Source organism: Carassius auratus, chromosome 20 (genome assembly GCF_003368295.1).
Source record: "Carassius auratus strain Wakin chromosome 20, ASM336829v1, whole genome shotgun sequence".
Classification (NCBI taxonomy): Eukaryota; Metazoa; Chordata; class Actinopteri; order Cypriniformes; family Cyprinidae; genus Carassius; species Carassius auratus.
In genome coordinates, this window is record NC_039262.1 from 23870953 (window position 1) to 23896088 (window position 25136).

The window sequence follows — 25136 nt, forward strand, 5'->3', positions numbered from 1 at the left end:
GCCGTGTAATATAGTCAGAGGTGCGAATATCAGCACGTAGGCGCAAAAGCGGGGGCAGGGAGAGGACAGTGACTGCCCAGTCCTTCTTCCGCCGGTGTGACACCGACGAAGCTCTGGCCGATGGGAAATTGTGTTTTTGGCTGCTTCAAAACAAAGACCACGCGAGGGGAAACTACAAGCGGGCGAATCGCCGGATTAACAATGCATAATATTCATAATACAAGTTATGGATGACCACCGTCGCCGTGGAGAGGTCAGGACGCGCATCTGGTAAGCGTATACGCGTGCTACTTGCTTTTATATATTTGATTCTTTATTTTTAAGCGTGGAAGCTCCGCTAACGATAGGCTAATCTGTTTATTTTCATAATTGTGCAGTACTTGACCGCATCTCAGTGAAGGTACAGTAAACAGTACAGTACTGGGTGGATGAACATAAATTTGTTTGTTGACGCTCCGAAGTTCGCGTACAAGCTTCGAGGAGCGGATTAAGCGCTGATTTTGATTCAAAACAAACAGACAGGATGATAAAATATTAAATATTATATATGATTGAGACAGGCGAGGTCTGCCAATATTTACACCATACAGAATAGACATAAATGAAATGATATGAAGCTGGAGATTGTGGATTCTATTTTAGATTGTGATAGACCAGATATTTTTTTTATAAATTTATGCATGTTGCTAGTGTGTCCTCCAGTCAGAGGTGCGAATATCAGCACGTAGGCGCAAAAGCGGGGGCAGGCAGAGGACAGTGACTGCCCAGTCCTTCTTCCGCCGGTGTGACACCGACTTACTCTCTTTCAAAGACTGTTCAGAAAACACACACACAAAAAAAGCACATTGTATTTGAGATGGTTCATCATATGTGAAACAACATAAATAATACTATTTGTCACAAACAGCAGCTTTTTATGTAACTTCTGAGTGTTTTCTGTAAAATAATATACAGATATCACATTATTCCATACTGCAAGTGTGCAAAAGATGACTTCATACTTATTTAGATTAACATTTTATACAAAAAAGGTATTATTCCTTCCTTCAGTTGGAATAGAATAACTTTTGCATAGATTAGGATAGAAATAAATTTCCTTTTTCTTCTATTAGATAACATGTGCTGGAAACACATGGCATTAGTCTGAAGTTGCTAGGCCCTTCATTGCCTGAGCTATACTATTTCAAACTTCAGTTTACACAAATAAAATAAAAAAGCGCCTTGTTTTTTTCCCTATTTATTATAACACAGACAGCATATATTGTCATTTTTATCAATTTCAACAGTGTTTTATATAATTTCAAAGGGTTTCCTTTAAAATGATACCAAATTTCAGGGTTTACACCTTTGCAGGAAAGAATGGGAAGCTTTACAAAGTAGGAAAGAAAATGGAAAAACGGAAATCCCCAAAATAGCATTTGTGCTTAATTATTAAGTAGAAAGACTAGAATCATCTTGCAAAATATAGTCCAGTATGTGTTTGTTTATTTACCTACTAGCTTAATGTGTATTACTGCATAAATAGAAACCAAGGAATTAGGATTGCATTGGATTAGAATTTATTTCATACTAAGCACATAATCTATGTACTGAAGTATCACTCAAAGACTTTGGGCCCTATCTTGCACCCAGCGCAATTGACTTTGTACACCGACGCATGTGTCATTCCTATTTTGCACCTGCGCAAAGCGCGCTTTTCCCTCCACAGAAGTACGTCGCTAAACTAGTGAATGAACTTGCGCTCCCTGGGCGGTTCAGCGCAAAAAAGGAGGCGTGTTCCGGCGCAAACAATCCCTGGTGCTATTTTGATGTTCCATTAAACAATTGCGCCACTGACCAGAAAAAACCTAGTCTAAAGTCAGTGGCGCGTTGCGTGTTGTTCATTCTGCTATTTTAAGGGCGCATGCTTGACCATAATGTATAGCGTGCACTACGCGCATACACTTTGTTCATGTAATCTACACAGATGCAACAGTTATTTTTGCAAATCATAAATTGTTACACTTAAAAAAAATATTAACACATGAGATGACGGAAATCATTGTGGTGTGCCACGAAGATGTGAAAAAATAGGCATAAATCTAGCTTACAAATTATTCAGGCTAATTGTAGTAATTAAGGATCAGACCTGTTTGAGGTCATATATGTATAAGGACATCTGACAAATTGGTTTGTCCGTCAAGAACCAGAAAAAAAAAAATAAAAATCGATGAAACAATTGTGGCTATTTCCTCCCACGCCTGTTTAACCGACGCTATTTTGGGTGGGTTTCTCCCATCCCCATACAACACAACTTCTCTGTCTTTCACTGCTCTTACAAAAACATCAGTCTCCTCGGCTGTGAACCGCTCCTGGCGTGCGCCTGGTAAATACGCCATAATAATAGCAATCCATAATGGAACTTGCGCACCTGCTTTTAAAGGGAATGTTGGATGACGCTCTGATTGGTTTATTTCACGTTACGCCCAAACCACACCTATGAATAATGAAGCTACTTCAGACCAACCCATTTTAGATTTGCGCCGGGCGCAAGAGCCATTTATCCCGCCGGGAAAATAGCAACAGCGCCGAGACCCGCCCACAAACTTACTTGCGCTTCGCGCTTTGACACTTGCGTTTCAGATTGTTAAAATAGGGCCCTTTATTTGAAGTATCATTATTTTGAAAACTTTATTAGGAGTATCACTTGTGCACAATGCACACTTCTTAATATTGAGCCTAAAATGTGTTTTAATATCACTATTTTAAAGAGGATTATGTGATCTTTGAATAATATCAGTCTTTAAAATCTAAGTAATTAAAGTGCACCTAAAGTATACTTGCAATAGTTTCACTTTAATACAATCAAATATACTTCAATATATCTTTAGCTGGACTACTTCCACACAATAAATTGTATTAAGTACAAAATTAGTTGTTTCAGTTTAGCAGACTTTAAGCTTAACAGTTTTGTATGATAAATGTGCAATTGCAGGGCAGTTTTTAATACATAAATAAATATGAAAATGGATTTGTAGTATACTTAACATGAAATAATAAATGTACTTCAAATACCTTTTCACTAGGGTACTCAGCTTATTAATAAATGTAGTGTTTTTGGCTAATTTGATAATATATTCAAGTTATTACAAAGTACACTGTAAGGCACAGGAGGAATCAAATATCAGAGAAGCTACAGCCCAGCTATTTCTTTGAAGAAGTATTTAGATTAATTAAAGTACTAAAGTACTAAAGGTACTAAAGAAAAGTTTCAGTGAAACCTGCAAAGTGTCCACCTTTTTGGTAAGATAAAAACAATATGACATAAAATAGTTAGCTCTTCACATGATTGCTACCACACAGTTATAACTTGAAAAGTGACACTGTTTTAGCCGAGCTACTGCCACACTGGAAACTGTTGTTAAATTAGTGGTGTCAGTAGTTAGTTAGTCTGCAACACTGATATCATGCTAATACTCTAATCGTGAATTATTGTATCTGCAAACAGACTTATCACCATAGGCTACAGCTATCCAAATTGATCCAAGTATATCCTCCTTGAGATGTCATTGCCCATCTCGACACTCTCCTGGGACACTCCGAGGTGTAAACAAAAATAGAGAAGTGAGATCCCACTGGGAGGACAGGTGATTCATCTCCTTGGAAAGCCAATGAACTGGCCTGCAAAGGTCTGCCTGCTATCTGTATTCAATCCTTATCAACAAGAGAGAAATGCTTAATGAGTCTCACAAATTCCTAAAAGCAGCTGATTAAGAGCTTGACAGTGATGATATAAGTGAGGAAGGGAAAGATATTCAGAAACAAGAGGCAATTTTCAGAAGAGACTAAAAAGAGAAACAACCCTGCTAGACCCTTTCCATGCTAGTTCAAGCTGTTTGTTCACAAACAAATCCATTACAAGGAATTCTTACTGGGTAAAAGCTTAGTTAATATACAAAATGCAAATTCTATTATAATCTCCTCACCCATTTACTTTACTCAGATCCTTTACTTACAGGTGAATCTCAAACAAAATCATCAAAATTAGACTTAAGACATAAACTACTTCAGTCTGTGTGCACTGAATTTATTTAATACACAAGTTTCACAATTTGAGTTTAATTACTGAAATAAATTAACTTTTCCACAACACTCTAATTTATTGAGATGCAACGGTACATTGTTTCAAACCCTTTGGAGTTTCTTTCTTGGTTTAGCAGAATGTTGGCACAATCGTTTTTTATACAATAAAAGCATTCCTTAGTCTCAAAGTCAATTCAATTATTGTGTAAACTCAAATGTTTAAATCAAAAGTTTGTCACTACTGACACCGTGTATCTAGTGACCATTCTCAATATGACAAGTGCTTATAAGTGCAAAAAGATCTATGGTACAGGGGAGGACTTTTAATTGAGAACAACTAACATTTCCATCTGTTACTCACACAGAAAGTGGGAAAGCCACATGCACTATTTTAAAGGTACCTTTATTGTCCTTTTGAATATATGCTGTCATTAAATGGAAAAGTAAAACTGAATAAAAAATGTAATCTTTTTTTTTTTTTTTCAAGGACGAAATCATACAGGTTTGACAAGACAGGTGAATGAGTGAATAACGACTGGATTTAAAATTTTGGGGGACCAGCCATGTTGCTTGTGTTTGACAATGTTCTATAGAAAAAAATGTTGGGATTATTTGTTTTTGACGTCTATAGGAAATCCCAGCCTTGCCAGTCTGCTGGGTCCTGATAGCATTGTAAACTTGTCTTGCAGTGCTCTATCTGTTTCTAACAAAACAGCGAAACAGTGATGTCTTAAAATATGATGGCATGCAAGTTTGAACGTTGCACGATTATTTTCAAGCCAGAAATTTTCTTGAACCTTTCTCTACATTTTGTATAAATGCCATGCTGTTTGTTTGCTCATTCATATCCATTCATTTTCCCTCTCTCTCTTTCTCTCTCCTCTACACTTTTGTTGAAGATGTGCTTAGCCTGAACTGATGAGAAATTTCAGGGAGAGCACAGACGCTTTCAGGAGCGGCATGAAAGGCGGTGGAAGAACTGGCATTATGAGTTAGCAACAAGCAAACACCTGCCATGCAAAGCACAGCAATCCCTCCAAATCAGCCAGGACACATTATTGCCTACAGCACACACATGCCAATGAGCTGTTCAAAGTCTGAAAGGGAAAGGTGTACCTATAACACCTGACCTGTGAGATAATATAACATTTATTCAGAAGCACAAACTCATTTTGCAGTCAAATGTTTCCCCAAGCCGTTTGGGAATACCTCCTTTACTCAAAACCAAGTCTGAAAAATATGACAGGCCAAATGGGATTTGCCATTATTGGGTTTAAAGTCTCAGCAGTTAATATTCATACATCAATCAGTCATGGGCTACAACGAAGAGACAGGCTGAATTGGCCACATTAGTATAACTACATTATTTATTATTCTAGAAGAGTCTATTGGAAAATGTAAAAAAAAAAATCAGCTACTGTAGGTGCAATTTAACACTTTTTATCATCACAAGTTCTCTAAACACCAAGTCAATACACAATTTCACATCAGCATAATTTTAAAAGAACCCCACTGTAACTGTTAGAGCTGTTTATTAATAATCTTTAACTAAACAAGCAAATTAATGTTTACACTTTAGACAAACAACCTCGAGTGACAGGACAACAAAGTACACCTTTGAGGGAAATTCAAATTTGCATTTCAAAATGGTCATGCCAAAGCATGACAACATCATGGTGTGTGTTCTCACAAGTCAAATCTGTGGAAGAGTGAAACAGAAGGGCTGATTTCATGACAGTCCTCAGCTAAAGAGACTAACAGCTTCTGACAGGAAGATGGTTCACTTTACTAATGCCTGAACAAATCTATAGGAGAGGATGATAATAGGTATTAAGGCTAATTTATACTTCTGCGTCAAAATTACGCCCTAGCTACGCCATAGGTTGTGTGTAGTATGTGCAGGCTGCGGCGTAGCCTGACAAGAATGTCACCTCTCCAAAAATGTGACAACACGTCAAATCTACGCGGACTGCAAGAACTGTGATTGGTCTGCTAGTACCTCTCCCTCCGTATACATTTGAGTAGTGAGTGTGTGTTTTGAACTCTAATATATTTTATTGTTCATTACGTCACTTTGTTGTCCACGACAAACAGTTTTTCTGCCATGGTGCAAGTCCTTGTGGAGATTGAAACAATGCCATCTTCTGCTGTTCCGTTGTCATCTCTCTTTTTTTGTAGTTTTAAATAAATGATCTGTTCTTTAATATCCGTTTGCCGCCGTCATTGCTGCTTCTCCGACAAGCTGCTTCCTCTTCAGCTTTTGCCGTGGTCTGCTGGTTACACAAGCAACATGCCCGTGGACACTGCAGACTAGTGGTTTGCATGTGTACTGCATGTAAATGTGGACAACGGCGCAGAAGTTTAAATGAAGACCGATGCAGATCCTATGGTGTAGAGACTATGACGGTCCTTTTTTGAGCTTGAAATGAGTAACGACTGCACAAAACATGACAACAAAAAGATCATATTGTTTTCTGCTATACCCTACATCGCCTTGATCGACAGTTATTTTTCAAAGCGAGTTAAATCAAAAGCAAATAAAGAGTTTAAATGAAAGATAATAAACTACTTAATGATTAAAACAGTCTCCCAAAAAGAACAAAGGAAACAGCGCTAGCTTTAGATGATTACATCATCAGCTACTGCAGATGTGCACAGCAGTGTGGGGGTTAAACTAACTAAAAGTAAATAAATAAATAAATAAAATAAATTGTAGTTCCGCTGTTTTCAAACCAGTGTCCTTTAATCAGATTATATAAAATAAGCAAAGCACAGACACCATACCTTTTCTAGAAACAAACAGCTTTATCTTGCCTTTAATATGCATTGACAAACCTTCACAAGCGGCCTCTGCTTTTAATTAAATGGTTGCAGCTATAAATACAAAAGCAGTAAAAGGCAATACAAAGCAATTAACCTCTTCAAAGACCTACGTCTCCTGAAGAAGGGCTATCAAGACTAACTACATTTGCTCATATTAAGGCTAAAAAAACATATTTCGCTTTTGAGAAATCAAAGAACAGTTTGCTCATTTTGCCGTAAGATGCTGCCACTGCTAGCAAGGGATGGGTTCTGAAGTTGCAAATTAATTCAACTGTGAATTTAACAGGTGGAAACTGACAAGACTTTGATAATAACAACAATTACTAGAGCCATGTGATACAATAGAATAGATAGAGCTCCTACTTTAAATCATTTCTACTTTGTGCTTGTCAAACTCAATTTTTACCTACAAAATATGCTACGCTACATTAGATTTCACATTGCATTTAGTCTCCTCAGGCAAAACAAGAAAACAGCCTGAAAACTAACAAAAGCCTCTTCTTACTATTTCTGTTAAGTGATTGCTCTAAAACAGTCTGGACAGCATAAAACATGTTTCTATTGATGGCATGGTATAAAAGGATAATTTTAGCTTCTTGAAGAAAAAAAAAATCAATAAATCATTAAGTTTACAGGGTTGTCTGCTTGATTGACAGGATGGATGAGGCTGGGGATTAGCATTACTGCTAGTATATCTGGACTACAGTGCTTTAATCAGGAATCTGGATTCTGAATGGAGCTCTGAGTGGCAGTGCACTCAAGAGGATGGTCTCAAACTGTGTATACAAATTAGGCTTTATTTAGGAATGTGTCATTCAACCATGTACTGGAGGACAGAATGCATGGCAGTTTGCTAAAAAACTGTCTTGGAGTTCACACTTGAAGAAGGGTTAGGGTGCAATTGGGTCCACGCTTTAACTTTTGCTCACTTATTTAAGGGGTAAAATGATGCGTTTTTAAGTTTTCCTTTCTCTTTGGAGTGTTACAAGCTGATTGTGCATAGATAAGGTCCCTGAAGTTACAGAGACTAAAGTCTAAAAACCAAAGAGATATTCTGTATCAAGGTTAAGACTCTGCCACGCCCCCCAAAAACGGCTCATTCAAACATGCCCCCACGTCTACGTCACGATGTGGAAATATTTGCGTAATGCCGCAAAAATGTTCACGCAAATAAAGAAGGTCGAGTTTCAGTAACTGTAGTTAGTGTTGAAGCAGCCATGTCAGGGAGATGCTGTGTGTTTCCAAATGTAGATGCATTTAGGAATCTTTGAGATTACTTACAACAGACCAGCAACCCATTTTATGGATGACCATTTCGTAAACCTAGAAGAGGAGGTAATTCTGATTTTGCTACAACTATTCGGAGCTTCTGAATCAGCTACTGTAAGTATGTTTTGTTATTATTTTAAGTATTTGCTATTGAGTACTGACTGTTCAAATGCAGAGTTTTGTGTGTGTGTGTGTGTGTGTGTGTGTGTGAGAGAGAGAGAGAGGGTTCAGTCAGTTGTCTTAACCGTCTGTGGCTTGTGTAGTGCAAACAAATATGGGCTTCATCACTGTGTCTGTCACACGAGTCTGTTACTCATTCTGGCTTGAACTAATGGTAAACCTAAGGACATTATTTACTGTTTTTAAATGTATTTTGAAAGATGAAGCTTACAATTATATGTAAAAGGTTATATGTTGTTTATATGGTGTTCGGCCAATCACAATGCACTATGTCAGTTGGCCAATCAGAGCAGAATGCACTTGGAACCAGAGACTTTATAGAAAACAACATGTTTGAGAGAGGCAGGGATAAGAGGACCTACAATAATGGACAGTATTGGAAAAATAATGTGTTTTTTGAACATTAAAGCATGTGTTTGTATTATTTCCTGTGTATTTGTTTGTGCGTCTCTCTCTCTCTCTCTCTCTCTCTCTCTCTCTCTTTCTCTCTCACCAAGAAAGTGTCACGGTGGTTGGCTTGTACTAGTTTTCTCTAAAAGAGTGTTTTTGTTGTTGTTGTTGTTGACTACATATTCCCATTTATTTGCGCTAAGCATCCTTATTTCTACTTTGACTTTGTTGAATGTCTGTTATTGTTTTGTTTTGTTTTGTTTTTCTTTTCGCATATTCTGTTACCAACACAGTTACACTCCCAACTCGTCATATATTGACGCTTGGTCAGGACACATTGGCGTCACTTTTTGACGCACAGGGTACTCCTTTAGTGTCATTTTTTGAGGTGCAGGGTCTTCCATTGCTTTAAGTAAGAAACATATTATTGCATATATGTTGGGGTGTGATTTTTCAATGTAAACAGTCACATCTATTTTATTTACACATTTCTGAGGAGGTAACCCAAATACCGGCATAATTTATTAAAAATAATATTTATATTACAAGTCTTCTGAGGCTAAATGTTTAATTTGTGACAGGAATAGACGCGATCCCCATTTCAGTCCGCTGTGAAGCTCTTCCAGTGTGCTGTCTCTGTGTGCAAATTAAAAAATGCAGGCAGAAGAAGCCTTACATCAGCCATTGGCTCTTGTGTGTCTCGTGACCGATTATGTAATGCTGTTATGAAATGCCATTGGCTCTTGTGTCTCGTGACCGATTGTGTCATGCTATGGGAGTATCTATGATGTGATGTAAGCGCATTTACAGAGCAGGATCATTTTATGTCACAGTTTTACCTTTTTTATTGTATTTTTTATCAAATAAATGCTGCCTTGCTAAGAGACTTCATGAAAAAACATTTAAAAACCATAATGCTTCTAAACTTTTGACAAGTACTGTATCTCTCTCTCTTTCTCTCTCTGTTTCATTCACCATCTCAAACTTCCCTAGGGTGCAATTTACCTCCATTTGAAGAAGTTAATTTTATCTGATGAAAGACATTTGACAACACTTTCCAACCCACGAGTAGAAAATCCATCAAATGAATAGCACTTGTACACTGACACATACACATGCACACACTGTTATTCATATAATTATGGGGACATTCCACATACATAATGATTTTTTACTGTATAAATGGTATTTTCTACCACTTTACCCTACCCCTAAACCTAGCCCTCACACATTTTTGAAAAAAAAAAAAATATATAATAATAATGAATACCAGGAACAGACAGACACACACACACACGATCTTTCAACATCCAAGTCTGTTGTTCCATACTGACTGAGTGATATAAATTGATTAAGGTCTGCCTATAGCTATATAAGCCGTTACGGAAGCACACACCTGAGATCCTGGCTTTGTGCATGGATTTAAACAGCATATTTAATTACCATTACCAATGCAAATTGTCCCTTAAAGCTTTCAGTATGACTTCCCTCTCATAGACAGGCAGCCAGACATTTACGATTGTCTAAAAAAGCCTGTTCAAATCAATCAATAAATAAGCAAGCAAGCAACCAAGCATGTATGTTAAAGGGTTATTCCTACCATGCAATATATTTGTATTATTGTATTGTATTATAACCAAAGTTTTCAAATAAATAAATATAAATAATAATAATAAATAAATTGGCCAAAGCATATTTAAATGTATGTTATAGAAAGTATAGATAGTTCTAAGTATAGATAATTAACAAGCATATAAATGCTTTTAAGTTACAGAGCTCAAAAGCTACTTTAAAACATGATTCAAAAACATGAATGATGATGCTCATGGTTCAGTGACAATTCTTTTTGCCGATTTGAATACTACCGGATTATTGTTATTTTAGAAAAAAAAGAAGAATTAATAAAAAGCTCAGCAAAAGAGACAACAACAAGGGCCTCTCTTTTTCTGTCTCTCTCTCTCTCTCTCTCTCTCTCTCTCTCTCTCTCTGGTGTATATCCCAGGTGCCCTCCAGGCCTGGCATCAGTTATATTGGACATGCTGGACAAGGGTCCAATGTGCCATATGTGTCCTTGGGCCTATTCCCTCATTGGCGTAGCCACCTTTAAGAGGCCATTCCCAAAAGAACATGTCAGAATAAGCACACAACATTTAGCAGTCAGTACTTAGTATTATCCTCTAATGTCCTACAATGTCCTGTAGGCTCACTAGTGTCACTAGGGAGTAACTGTTGAGTTGAGAACAAGGCTACATGTACTGTAGACATCGAAAGAAAAGGAACTAATGACAGATCATCATCAATTGGCTTATGCCCAGTGGCTGATTAAAAGAAATCGAAGCTACCCTTTTAGTTCATATAGCTACCATTATCTAGCCAACAGTTAATAATTTATTTATATATATATATATATATATATATATATATATATATATATATATATATATATATATATATATATATATATATATATATATATATATATAAAAAATATATAAGAAAGAAAAATTAAGATTAAAATATATACTTTTTTTTTAATTTGCCACTGATTCAACTTCAGAAATGTGGAAGGAAGGATTGAAAAAAAGGAAGGAAAGTGGACACAAATACCGAAACAAATGGATGAAGGATAAATCACTTCAAGAGTCATGAGTGAGAGTATGTGTGAAAATTCTCACTTGACTGGTTACCTCTCTTGCACACCAACTCACCATCCAATAACCCTCTGATTAAGGAATACCGCTACATTAAAACTCATTAGTTATAATCACATGCTGCGAGTCCCTGCTGCTGTCTGCAGAATGAAGACAGATCACTACCTCTCTTCTACAGCCCTCTCTAACACATTCTAAACCACACTGTTCATACAGTAGTTAACTTTAAACAGTATATGCAACGGTCTTTGGTCTATGTTTCTGGATCGACTCTTATGCCTATTTGTGCTTAAAAAATGGCCAAACCTTAATAGTTTCTAACTCTAAATGTGGTTTATAAGCAAGGTTTATAAGCATAGACACTTATCCAGGAACATATGCTACTATGTCAGGTTAAGGTTCATGAGTTGTCATGCTGAATCCATACATTCTGTACTGGAAGTTATAATGTCCCTTCAGAATTTTAAAGGATTGCTTTATGAGGAAATGATTTGTCTACAGTGCGGACATATTAACCTGTGGGCTGTCCTGGCCTGTCTGAATCTTGAAGGTTTGAGTTTCTGGGCTGGCAGACAGCATTGTGAGAGAGCAAGGGTGTCATTGGGGGAGACAGTGTGGCGTCTTGAGCCGTGAAAGATCTTTCCTATGGGGTGTGTAGTAGGATAACCAAGAAGAGGACATTGTTTTATGTCCTCTGTGTGTCCCTACTCTCCAGAACCCAAATCGAGTGAATGAGAAACTCATGCGTGTGTGTGTTTGTGTGTGTGTGTAATTTAAAAAAAGTCTTATTACCAAAGTAAAGCTTATATTATTTTTTATTTTATTTTGTGAAACACAATACAAATAATAATTACCTTTCTGACCTCATCTATGAAAATGGAAACATGTTTTACTGTTACATGTGCCCAAACTCCATTAAAAGCACTCACCAAAAACAGAACGTTCATAATTGCATTTTTTGCTATTAGCATGTACATGCTGTCTCCAAGGTACAGAGGCAGAGGGAACAACCATTTTGGATGTGACCAATAGTTTGGGGAGAAACATAATGTTGTGGTAGGATAATGGAGAGTGATCATGTAATTTGTAAGTAAATGGTTAAATTCTACGGACAGGACACATTTTTCCACAAAGAAGAAATAAGACTGAGGGAGGATTACAGCGTTGTTGGATTCATTTTGTGCTTCAGTGATAATTAGCTGACTAAATTGTGCAGTGTTAATAAGTTGACTGGAAATTAAATTGTTTTGTGCCCATAAACACTAAAGTAACTTAATGTTCTTCCTTGGTCAACACAATAGATTTCTGGAACAAGTGAATTAAATGGCATTTGCCCTGTTAGGCTTTGTGATTACCTACAGTGATTATACATTGTTGCTTTCCCAAACATTTTCTTAAACATAGCTGTCAAGGAGTTGCATTTAAAAAGTTCTTGTTGTCTTGTTGCTTCGGTTTTAATTTTATAAAATAGTTTATTGTTATATTTTATTAAAATATACACTGAACAAAATTCTAAATGCAACACTTTTGTTTTGCCTCCATTTTTTTCATGAGCTGAACTCAAAGATCTAAGGCTTTTTCTATGTACACAAAATTCCTATTTCTCTCAAATATTGTTCACGAATCTGTCTAAATCTGTGTTAGTGAGCACTTCTCCTTGGCCGAGTTTATCCATTCACCTCATAGGTGTGGCAAATCAAGATGCTGATTAGACAGAATGATTATTGCACAGGTGTGCCTTAGGCTGGCTGCAATAAAAGGCCACTCTAAAATGTGTTTTATCACACAGCACGATGCTACAGAGGTCACAAGTTTTGAGGGAGCGTGCCAATGGCATGCTGACTACAGGAATGCACGTTGTGGATCGAGTGGCCCATGGTGGCGGTGGGGTTATGGTATGGACAGGCATATGTCATGGACAACAAACACAGGTGCATTTTATTGATGGCATTTTGAATGCACAGAGATACCGTGACAAAATCCTTAGGCCCATTGTTGTGGACGGAGATTTTATTTTTTTTTTTAAACAGAAGAAGGAAAAACACCCGTGTATGTGTGGACATGGCCTAAGTAGTGAGGTCAGTGAAAATTGAAAAATGGTTGGCATGAAAAAGAAAAATGACTGACTACAAAATCCAGACCACCAAAACAAATGTTTATTGTTGAGTCCAGAACCCTGAGTGTCTTTTTATGCATTATTTAATTATTCTTATCAGTCTACTATGACGAACAAGGTAGAACAAATTTGTATTATGTTGACTTTTATGTGATCTTGTCATAAGCCCCTTTCACACTGCACGTCGGACCCGCAATATTTCCGGAACATTGCCGGGTCGCCTTCTGTGTGAAAGCAACCACGTCCCGGGATTGATTACCGCATTGAACCCGGGTCGGGGACCTAGTAACATTGCGGGGTTCGACCCGGGACGAGCACTGTGTGAACAAAAGCCAGATCTAATTCCGTGTCGAAGTGATGACGCGCGTTATCGTGCGACTCTTTTACCGGCTGTTTTGAAGGAAGATCAACGTTCGCAACGAAAACATATGTGCAAACTATAATGAAGCAGAGATCAGTTAGTTCCTCACTTTCCGCGCTAACGCACATTACACGTCACGCGCTGATGTCACGTGTCGTTGCGGCATCTTCAAGGGTTGTGTGTGAAAGCACGCACATATCCCGGGTCATCACTGGCAGTGTTGGGAACAATTGCAGGAACACTTTACCTGTGTATTTGCCGGAATGGCAGTGTGAAAGGGGCTATAGAAAGGTGCCATGAACTTATTGCAGGCACAACCCCCCCCCCCCCCACCCCATAAGTGAATGCTCGTTCATTTGAAAAACAACCCCAGCAACCTTCCAGTTACCAGCCCTGATCTTTAACCACTACAACCACCTCAGTGGTTTACTGCAACCACATATATCAGAGAGGACTTTGAACAAAGTCCCTCTCTACCAGACACTTTGCAGCTGAAATTTTGAAATGAACCACCGCTGGATCAAGGTGTCTCCCAACTATCAGCTAAATAATTGAGTAGATAAGAAGCTAAGTATTTATCTAACCCTCAACTTCACCCAAGACCTTGAGTTCATAAAGACTCAGAAGAGAATACACAGGAGGTTTTGTGGGCTTTCTGTGAGTTGTGCGGTGGATGACAGTCAGTCCTGTTCGCCTTCTGCCCTGCTGAAAGTCATCACATCAAAGATGAGATCATAGTCGGTGTTTAGGCACGATGCGATGCCCCCTCCCTCCAACCCGTTTTGCTAGCAGGGTTTGCATGGGCCAGGCGCAGAGCTCTGATGGGTCCATGTGTTCCGAACGAACTGTCTCCCCTTTTGCTGTCCCTTCCCCTCACGTTCTCTCGCCCCCTGCATTTCAATGAAATGCATAGCATCAGCATGACAGGCCATCTGGAAATCACATACAACCACAGTCTTTTACAACAACGCTAAGATCCACAACGGCAGACCTGTGGCGTTAGCAAATTAGCTGCTGAGTTTTAATCTACTACTTTGGTGTCAATGCTTTTAGGTTTCTGTTAATTGTGCGATAGTTTTTACACACCGCAAGTAATAGAAAGCTTGACAAGATTGAGCTTAGGTTAGATTTTCTTTCTGAAATACAACCAAGTCAGAATATACCCTCCCTGTTTTGAGTGGCTATTAGCGCGGCAGAATGATTTTAGAATCAAATGTGGATTCAGCGAGCATAAAGAGTCACTCGTCCAATACAAATCCTCTTCTCAGTCGTGTGAGAGAGACAGAGTGCTTTTCGATATGATACTCAAAGCACGTGTTGGGAAAACATTGCAATAGATGCTCAGAGATGTTTGGAGCTATTCTGGTACAGCGTGGAATGATCTGTCAGGGGCGATGCATCACTCTTTTTATTAGCTGTGTGTATGTGTGTGCATGTGGGTTTGAGTATAGGAGTGCGCACAATACATGAACGTCTGCTTATGCATATTTGCACGCACATGTTCTGCATGCATCTGATTTGTGCTTTAAGCCATAAAGACGTACAGAGAGCCTTCTGTTGTGAGAGACAGTGGCCGTTGGCTGTTAGAGTGGGACAAACAGAAGCAGACTGCATCGCATTTACTCACAGACAACCCATCCAAAACCCTTTCATCACTGCAGAGGATGAACACACACACATGGTGTAACTTGGTGCATCAGATTCCTTTTTTCAAGTAACAAGTAATGATGGTAAGTGACAAATAAACCTCTACATACCCTTAGAAATAAGGGTATACTTTAGGTGCACAAGCATTGTAGCAGTTGTTGTGTGCATAATGGCCTTTGTAGTGTACTGTATGGCATGCTTCTCAGTACTGTTCATAGTGTGACAGGATTTTTTCAGCCCAGTTATTTAATGGGATATTGGCAGACATATTAGTCTGCTTGGCATAATGCACATATTGATAATAAAAAATCCTATTTGTAAACCTTTAAAAAGTAATGTGGATTAAAATCTTAAAACTAATGGGCCTTTTTATAATGAATAAATTTTTTATAGCTATGCTAACCACTAAATCATTTATTCAAACAATATGTTTAGAATGGATGATTCATTTAAATGTTCATTTAAATTATGAACTGATCATTGAATCATTGACACAAATTAATAATTCAAAACTAGAATCATTGGGGAATGAAAGACTTCAATGTTGATATGATAGACATAAATACAGCTTTAGCTTCTCTCAAGATTTGTTTTTTTTTTGAGTTACAGACTGGATAATGTCAGCTTGCATATCGCTAAACGATAATTACGATATTATCGCACACCTCTAGTATAGATTATGAGTAAATAAATAATTTTTCTTACCAGTGAATAACAAAGTTTTTACAAAACTTTGCACGTGTTTGTGTCTGCTGCTGTGCTATTGCTGCCATTACACAAGAGTATGTGTGAGTGCATCTGTGTTCATGTGAGTCTAAATGCGATCTCCTCACCACTGGCACATCAATAAGCCACTGAATAATCTATGATCTTGCTTCTCGTCATTGATCCAGCCCATCGATCAGGCCTTGAATGCTTTATTCTCCTTCGAGAGCTCTGTAGTCTAAAATTGGCTCTTAAATTTTTTTACTCATAAGTCTCACCGTTCATTTTCAGAGAATTTGCAATATCTTTTGTTCAGCAGTCAAGAAAATACTCTTTTTTGTCCCTTTACAGCTGTTAGAGTTCTGAAGAACCCAGAGACACTCTGCTATGCACCGATACACAAGAGATGCAAGACAAGAGCATCTCTTAAACTCGAAAGGCTGTCATACGCCAAAGCATCAGTAAGGATCCCGATTGTGTTTATGCAAGTGTGTGCAAAATATTGGATTTAAATATCATTATGGATTTGTGTGGGTGCACAAAGCTATCATCCCTCCTACACTGTGTTTGATGATATGGAAATTGCAGGAAGTGACACCATGTCTTCTGAATGTCCTAACACTAATTCCTTCACAGTCTGTGGCCAAATAACTCAGCGTTCATGCCTTTAAGACACAATAAATTACACATATATGCTTTTTAATGAACCTGTATGAAACATTTCAAATTCACCAGCCACTAATGACAGGTTTGCATTTCACAATAAAGCAGTCTTTTGACAGCATTTATTTGGAGTGTGGAGTTGGAGTTATCATGGGGGCAATTGACACATTCCAAGATCATCACATCAAATCTGGTAAAAGATACTTTTATCAACTTTTATCATAAACTTTATCAGACCCTGCATTCAATAATCTGAGTAAATATTAATTTCTAGAGGTACCTGTATATTAGTAAATATTTTACATTAAATGACTGCTCACAATAAGACGGATGATCAGTATGGAAATCGGTACAATAAATATATTAATTTTAATGATTGCCTGTTAATGCAGTTACATAATCCCTTTTCCAATCACTGCAACAATATGTTAAATTGTTCTTATAAGTGTATTTTTGGTCACAAGCCCAGAGCCACCATTGTTAGGTAAAACTGTTACTTGGTGGCACTCACAAATAGACTAGTTTGCAAAAATCAGACAAAAATGTAATGCATGCAGAACATGTGCTTGTGTAAAAGCAATTCAGTAAATGTTTATTTTCTGGTGATTTCACTACAAATTCCAGTTCAACATCCTTCAATGTGTGTAGCCAATTCAATTTAAATTCACACTCAGTAATTGAAATTCTGAATTTGTATTCAACCCTGCTGTACATTTGTGTGAATTGTTTGTATGTGTCAGCTCAAAAGAGGTTACCAGGTGATTTGCAGCAACAATAAAAGCACATGTGTGTGCCATTGCTATTGTATGATAGAAAGAGAAGAAGAAAGAAAGATGAAGACATAGATGACAAGGACGGGGGTGGTTAGTGAGGAGGTCAGTCACCAATAATATTATCCAGCTCACAGCGCTAAACGGACAAGACAGCGGTTTGAGTGTGTGACTCACATCCTACCCCAGAACCATCTCTGGAATCGTTTCCTCTTCGCTGGGTTGAGCTCATTGAGGAGACAGAGCCTACCCAAACTGACCTCCACAATGACCTGAACCTCCAGCTTCCCTGGCATGACTGTCATGCTATTGCTATCACATTCTTCTCAAAGAACACCTCAGAATTAATCGTCCTGACAGATATTTTCTTCCACAGAACAGAAGAAAGGTGGATGGACAGAGGAGACCCATAAAAGAGAACAAGTCATTGTAAAGCACAAACATTGTTAACATCAAAACTTAGAAACCAGCTAGCTAGTGAGATCTGCTACTTTATACGTTCACATGTATTCATATAGCAGATGCTTTTGTTCAGAATGACTTGCAAACGAGGAATACAGCTAAAGCGATTAATCTTCAATATGAGATATTCTGCAAACACAAAGTTCCGAACCTGCTAAGAAAGTACAAGTAAGAGCAAAGACTGAGAGAGCTTGTACATTATCAGGATTGATGGTGTTCATGAATGAGTCTTTTGAAGGTTGCAAAAGCCTTGGGTGTTCAGGTTGTAGTTTTAGTACACAATTTCATATTTCACTCAGTGTCTAACAACCCATTAAACTAACTTTAACTTTGGGCTCAGGGAAGAGAATCAAGTTAGCAATGGATAAGGTCAGGATTTCAGTAGAAAGCTGGATGATACAAATGGAGCGCAGAGGAATAATTAGAGAACATAATTTGGCCTCCGTCGTACACTAAAGGGGATAGACAAAGTTAAGGTCAGGAGAGGAGCAGTCTCAATAGGGATCTTCATCTATGGCCTTTAACCTTTTTTGCTGTTCTTCCTTGAACACTTGTGAAAGGCTAATAATACACACTGGGCACTATTCCTTGAGTCCAGCTAGTTCACCCCACCACTTGCTCTAAATTTAGATCACTATCACAATGACAATCTATAATTACAAGGAATACTTCTATGACAAGTATTAATTGGGGCAGTAACTGAAACTCTGACAGTACTTGGCAGGATTCTTCATTTCACAAAGACTGGGAATGGTTTGATTTAACCAGGTCACTTATGTTGAAAGCATCCAAAAACCTTGTTATGATCCACCCTTGCAGGTTCTCCACATGCAGCCATGTAATCAAATTCCATACTGTCTAGTTATCAGGATAAAAAAAAAAAAAAAAAAAAAACTATTATAAGATTTAAATCATCCTTTATATAATCATATTTTGGCTAATTAAACTCTATATAGGAGTTGAAATATTCAATTATGTTTACTGTTTTTTTTTTTCAGCACTTATTTAGGCAAAGTAGATAATAGCATGATCGAAGACATAACTTCACATCAAACAGACACAATACCCAGTTTTGCACAAACCTGGCTACAAACCTCAAAAGACAACACTGTTATACCAAAAAGTGGCTTACCAGTTTAGAAACTGTTACTTTCTGAGTTTGCAACATGATTATTATTATTATTATTACAGAAGCTTTGCACCCCTCTTGGACAGCCGTCTTATGTCACCTGTGGAACCCGACCAAATCCCACCTCAATATCTTCACACTACATTTTAGCCACCCTTTTTAGCCTTTTCGGCTAGGCCTCCAGTAGAGATAAGAGAATTACCAACAGTAGAACGGTAGGAAATACTTCCTGAGGAACATGATAAAGTGACATCAACTGAAACCAATAATGAAGTCACATTTGAACCCGGCTTCTTAACAAAACCACCTACTACATCCTAATGTTGAACAAGAAAACACAATAAAGGCATGCAAATTTAATCAGCCAGAGTAGTAAACCTTAAACACAGCTAACAAAAAAGAAAAGAAAAAAAAAGAAAGAAAGAAAGAAAAAAAAAGTAAAAAGAGGAGCTTCTTTTTTTCTAATGACCAACTAACGATCAGGGCAGCTAATGAGCAGAGAATGGTCTCAATGGCACACTCACCTAGTGTACCCTGGATAATTAGCTACACACTGACAACCATATTGTTTTTCCATTGGAAGCCATCAAGGAACTAAAACTGACTTGTGAAACTTCACACTAAGATTTTAAAGTTCTTGCACTTAAGTTACAAACATGAATGCAGTTATGGTGTCTTCAATAACTCAAACATCATAAAATAAATAAATAAACTCCAATTAGTAACAAAATATCACAAGTTGTCATAATGAACTGTCACAAAAGACACAGTAATGCAATGATTGCACTGAAAGACCTAGAAACCATAGCACCATAAACTAAATACGGTACGTCACTTTTGATTTTATTGAATAGGTCAGATCCCAATTCAAGTTTTTTACCCTCTTTAGCCTCAGTCTCCAGAATACATTCCCACGTTTCACAGATTGCCAGATGCATGGAAAAATGGCATAATGTCTTAAATTAACAGTTCCAATCTAACTGGCTGGTTTCTACACAATTTCCAGATGCAGAGTCCAGATGCACTGGATTTTCTAAATAATTGCTAAGGTTCAAAGGAAGCACTTCTCCCTACATATGCCAAGGTTTCTGGCATCAAATCTTTAAAACAGCAGACTGAAACAACTGGTCTATAGGCCAAAATCCAAGCAGCTTCTAAAATATTAGCGTACCTTTAAACAAGCACTAAAAATAAATTTCCACTTATTTTGGTTTGTGATTGTTAAATACGAGGCTAGCATACTTTTCCCATATGGGTTATTTAAATAATGTCCGCATACAAACGTCTGCCAAGTTTTATGGTGAATGACAGCCTACTTGTCTTGGTCAAAATGTTTTTTGTGGGTCACGTTTCTCAGTAAATACAGTACATACTGTATATATGAAAGAGCTTTCAGACAAATCTGAATTCAACAATAACTGATGTCCACCTACTTCCTGCCAATTCCTCAAAGCAAATGTTGCAGATTTTGTCAACATAAACACTGCCCAGTTTCTAGTACCAATACCCTGATCAAACTTTGTATTCAAACACTGCATAACTGTGCCAACAAATGCAAATACATGGCTGTAACATGTGATTGTTAAACTGGCTCAAAATGGAGAAATAATCTTAAATTGATTCATTTATTCTTTGACAGACAGAAAATGTGTCGACAAACCACTTTCTACTCATTTTTGTTGTGTTGCCTTTGCAACCTTGTTGTATATGTCATTCAGATCTTCCTGTTTAAGTGGGTGGTTCTTGGCCAGAATAATTTGCAGACAAGATGTGGAACAGACTCTTTGGAACAGACCAATGTTCAAAAGTCTGGCAATGTGAGACTACACACACCTCCATTCATGAAGGCGCAAGCAGTCATCAGTTTTTTTTTGAAGTCAATTAAACACTCCAATCTGAACTGCTTTCTTGATCTTCTTTAAGTTTCCTTTCACTTTAAATGATGTTTTATTAACAAGATTCGGGAGGAGCGCATCAGATACTTAGCCTAATCAACACAAGTGGACCATAATCAAGTAATCAATCCCATAGTATTAATATCGCTGAGTTACCTCTATCCATTGACGGTTTATCAGCATCCCTCCCCCACCCCATCTCCTCACTTTGAGTTGACTTTATAAACAGACGGACATGACGCCAAATATGCATACCATACCACAGCAAATTATATGTAAGCATGAACTCGTGAAACCTCTGATAACCTCAGGGGAAAATGTCAAGTCATATCCTGCAGCAATCCATGGTCTTAACCAGGCATGGGCAAGGTTTAAATGATAACATAAAGTCCAATAACTGCTACTAAAAACAAACATGATACATTTTTTCTAATTTCTTTCAAGTGCACTTGGTGCGTGATTTATAGGCATGTCATTCAATACTATATAAACATCACATTTTGGTGTGCAATGTTTTAGATGTCACAATAAACAGTAAGATCTAGGCTGTGTAACAAATTTGCTATCTGAACTGATGCAATGAAAATGTAGAGTGTTAGCTTGAAGAAAGCTCATGAGCTCCTGACAAGATCACAACTGAAGGAGAAGAAAGTTTTGAAAGCTCTCTAGTCTGATCAAGTTCTCTGTTTCTTTGTTGAGCTTTAAATAGTTCTCCGTAAAAGCGCGCAATGTGAAGGCATTTGATCAGCTGCATGGATAGCGTAAGAAGCAGGACGTATTTCTGCAGGGTGTAAGGGATTTTGAACATCCAAGACAGAATTTGCATCATGGATGGGGCAGTTATCAGCAGGGGTGTGTTCTAATGAATAAACATCACTTTTCAGATAATTAAGAGACGTTTTTTAAATATTCTCTTTTCAGCTCCATGAGCATAATTACATAGGATTGTAATGGCTATTAGTTAGCGATGACTCTGATGTCCAGGGAATTGAGTGACTGCCAAACAACTAGCAAAAAAAAAAAAAAAAAAAAACCTACAAAACTAAAATAACCTCTATTATAACCAGCAGAGTCAAAGACTGCCATTGATTTGCTGTCTAAGGCCAAAATGGAGGATATAGAAATGAAACTGTTTGTGTGTATATGTGTGTGTGTATGTGTGTGTGTGTGTGTGTGTGTGTGTGTGTGTGTGTGTGTGTGTGTGTGTGTTTGAGTGTACATGTCTCCCAATGAGAACTCTAAATTACGGGGTATTTTGTTTAACTGGCCTTCCAGTTCAAAACACAGCTGTCCACAGCAGCAGATTGCTTCTAATGTTTATGGTATATTTTTTTGTTGATATAAAGACATATAATTACAAGGAATTATGGATAATATTCCTGAAAGTAAAAAAGTGAGACAATGACAAATGTAAAAAAACAAACAACAACAACAACAAAAACAAAAAAAAAAACTATGGATGGACTCGCTTTAAAAATAATTGATAACATTCCAGAGAAATTTAAGACAAACTATTGCAATTTATTTAAAATTATGTCTTTTATTCCATGTCTTTGAATATTTCTTGGTAGTGTACTTTTAAAAGACAAAATGTACATTTAGCAGATATAAACATTCCATATTCTGGGAAACAAAATTACTTTTTTTTGTGTTTGTGCGCAATCAAATGCTCTCTAGAAAGCAGATTGTGTCCACACCTCCAAATAACAACCTCTGGCTAGCAAATTCCAAATCAAGTAACAGATGTATCTAAAGTTTATCGGATAAAACACAATAACAAAAAGGACCATTCTTCTAATATCAATATCAATATCAATAAAGCTTACTAAATTATATTAGATTTATACTTAGAATTGCTTGCATCTGATGTAATTTGCCAAGCTATATAAAGTATAATATATATATATATATATATATATATATATATATATATATATATATATATATATATATATATAACCCCCCCTCCCCAGGGATTTTCACATTTCAAAGACATTTTTTATTTTTGCCCTGTCCACATAATATAAGCTGTGCTCAAGTATAATTAGTATTTTTTCAAAGGCAGGGACAGAACGACCACTGACTCTCGTTCTTTGTGTGTGTGTGTGTGTGTGTGTGTGTGTGTGTTTATGTGTAGTGGGTCTGTCTCCTGACAGTGTCTTTTTCATTTTCATCCTTGGCAGAGCTCAGCATCACATCCCAGAGGACAGAGGAGGTCTTCAAACAGGGAAGTGAAAGAGAAAGATCCGTTTCCTTTTCTCAATCCCAATCACTGTTGCTTCACTGAAATCCAGTTAACTCTAACACAGCTGAGCAGTCTAAGCCCCCATTCTTTAAACACACATACTCAAAATCTTTTCCCGCTCAGACCAAGGTTTATAGTTTTTGCATGTCAGTTATTTTGTATAGATTTTTCAAATTAATTTTGAATTTCTCATTTTCATATATTTAATAATTTAATCTGTTTAAATAATTTACTGTATTCTAGATTAATATGCAGAGTTACTTGTAAATACACAAGTCAACAAATGTGATGCAAATGACAAATGAAAAACAGTGCGAAATTATTATTATTATTTCAGTTTGCAATGTTAACCCAATGATATGCCATGTGTGATTCCCTAATTAAAATCAAACCATGTCTGCATGTGACTGGATATCCAGTTATATCCTGGCAGATGAAACATCTACAAGGATTTCTTAAAGAGTGTCACAGAGTGCTCTGATGATTTTGAAGAAGTGGGGCCACCAGGGCATCGTAATGTATGTGGGTGGCTCATAAAGTCAAAATGTGAAAGGACATGTTTAAAAAGTTCGGAAACAAATAAGGAAATCAACACCACTGGAGTCAAAAAAAAAAAAAAAAAAAAAAAAAAAGACACCTCAAGACACCTATATTAAGGCGAGTTGTAAACACTTCCCCAAAACAAAAAATGATGCAGAGATAATGTTGTATCCAGGAGGGTGAAGGAAGTCAGAATCCACACACACACACACAGATGGAGGAAGAAGGACAGGGACAGAGGGGTAGAATCTCATTAGGTCTGGAATGTGTGCGTGTGTGAGTGGTGACGACCTGACAGAATCAGATTAGCGATGCACACACTCTCTCCTCCTGTCACCCCCATCTGCTGTAGCACTGCCGATAGCATAGTGGGGAAACTACTCTGAACTACGTAAATGGAGTCAAGCTTAATAACCAGCCTCATTCGTAGTTCAATTATAAATTAATGCACATACAAACACCTGGACATACTGGCTGCACCATCACATTCAAACTCACAGTATTCAAATATACAAATCTTGAAGTTCTCCTCCAAGTAAGTTGATCAGCCAGTAATGTTAATTGTTAAGGCTTGTGAGACCTCTGTCATATATCTGTTTCTGAGACCTTTGTCATATATCTGTTTCCGAGACCTCTACCATATATCTGTAACACCTCAAAGCAGGTGGGAGAAGGGAGGAACTCACCATGGCCACCTCGCAGGGGGGCAGGGGAGCGGTAGATGGCAACGGGAGGCAGGTGATGCCGTGCTCCTGCTGGGTGATGGTGGTGCTGGGTCTCAGAATGGGAGAATGTGGAGGATGAGAGGACGACAGTGTTATCAGGGTTTGAGCCCCATGCGGTGCCAAACATGCACCCTATGGCCAGGGGTAGTATGCGGGCAAGCCACAGGGAATATCGGGTCTTGAAATGGGGGCGCATAGTTATCGCCCCCCTCCTCGCTGCAAGAGTAGACAGCTTTCAGCAGGCAGAATGGAAAGAGAAACAGGTAAGCAGGACCTGATGTCCGTTAAGATCCCATGGTAGAGAATGCAAGCACTCTCTTTGAACGAAATCCAAAGCAAAATCCTAGGACAAGACTTTTTCTGCCAGCGATGACGGGAGTCCTTAGAGAGTTCACAAATATAGTTATTCCTCAGTTTCAGCAGATGTTATTTATCAGCTGCTCTTCTGAGATGCAGATTTAAGGAGCCGTGTATCCCAGGTTGACCCAGCTCACCTCCTGAGG

General features: G+C 37.7%; 1 protein-coding gene across 5 annotated transcripts in view; it reads right to left on the reverse strand.

Annotated features, from left to right (window-relative positions):
• The window catches only part of nrxn3b (neurexin 3b), a 112275-nt gene extending 87431 nt beyond the window's left edge, over positions 1–24844 (reverse strand). For all 5 annotated transcript variants that reach the window (XM_026291554.1, XM_026291553.1, XM_026291552.1 and 2 more), the window contains exon 1: positions 24595–24844. In XM_026291554.1, the coding sequence (XP_026147339.1) occupies positions 24595–24829 (235 nt within the window). In that variant the 5' untranslated portion in view covers positions 24830–24844. The remainder of the gene's footprint in view (positions 1–24594) is intronic.
• Between the last annotated feature and the right edge of the window lie 292 nt (positions 24845–25136).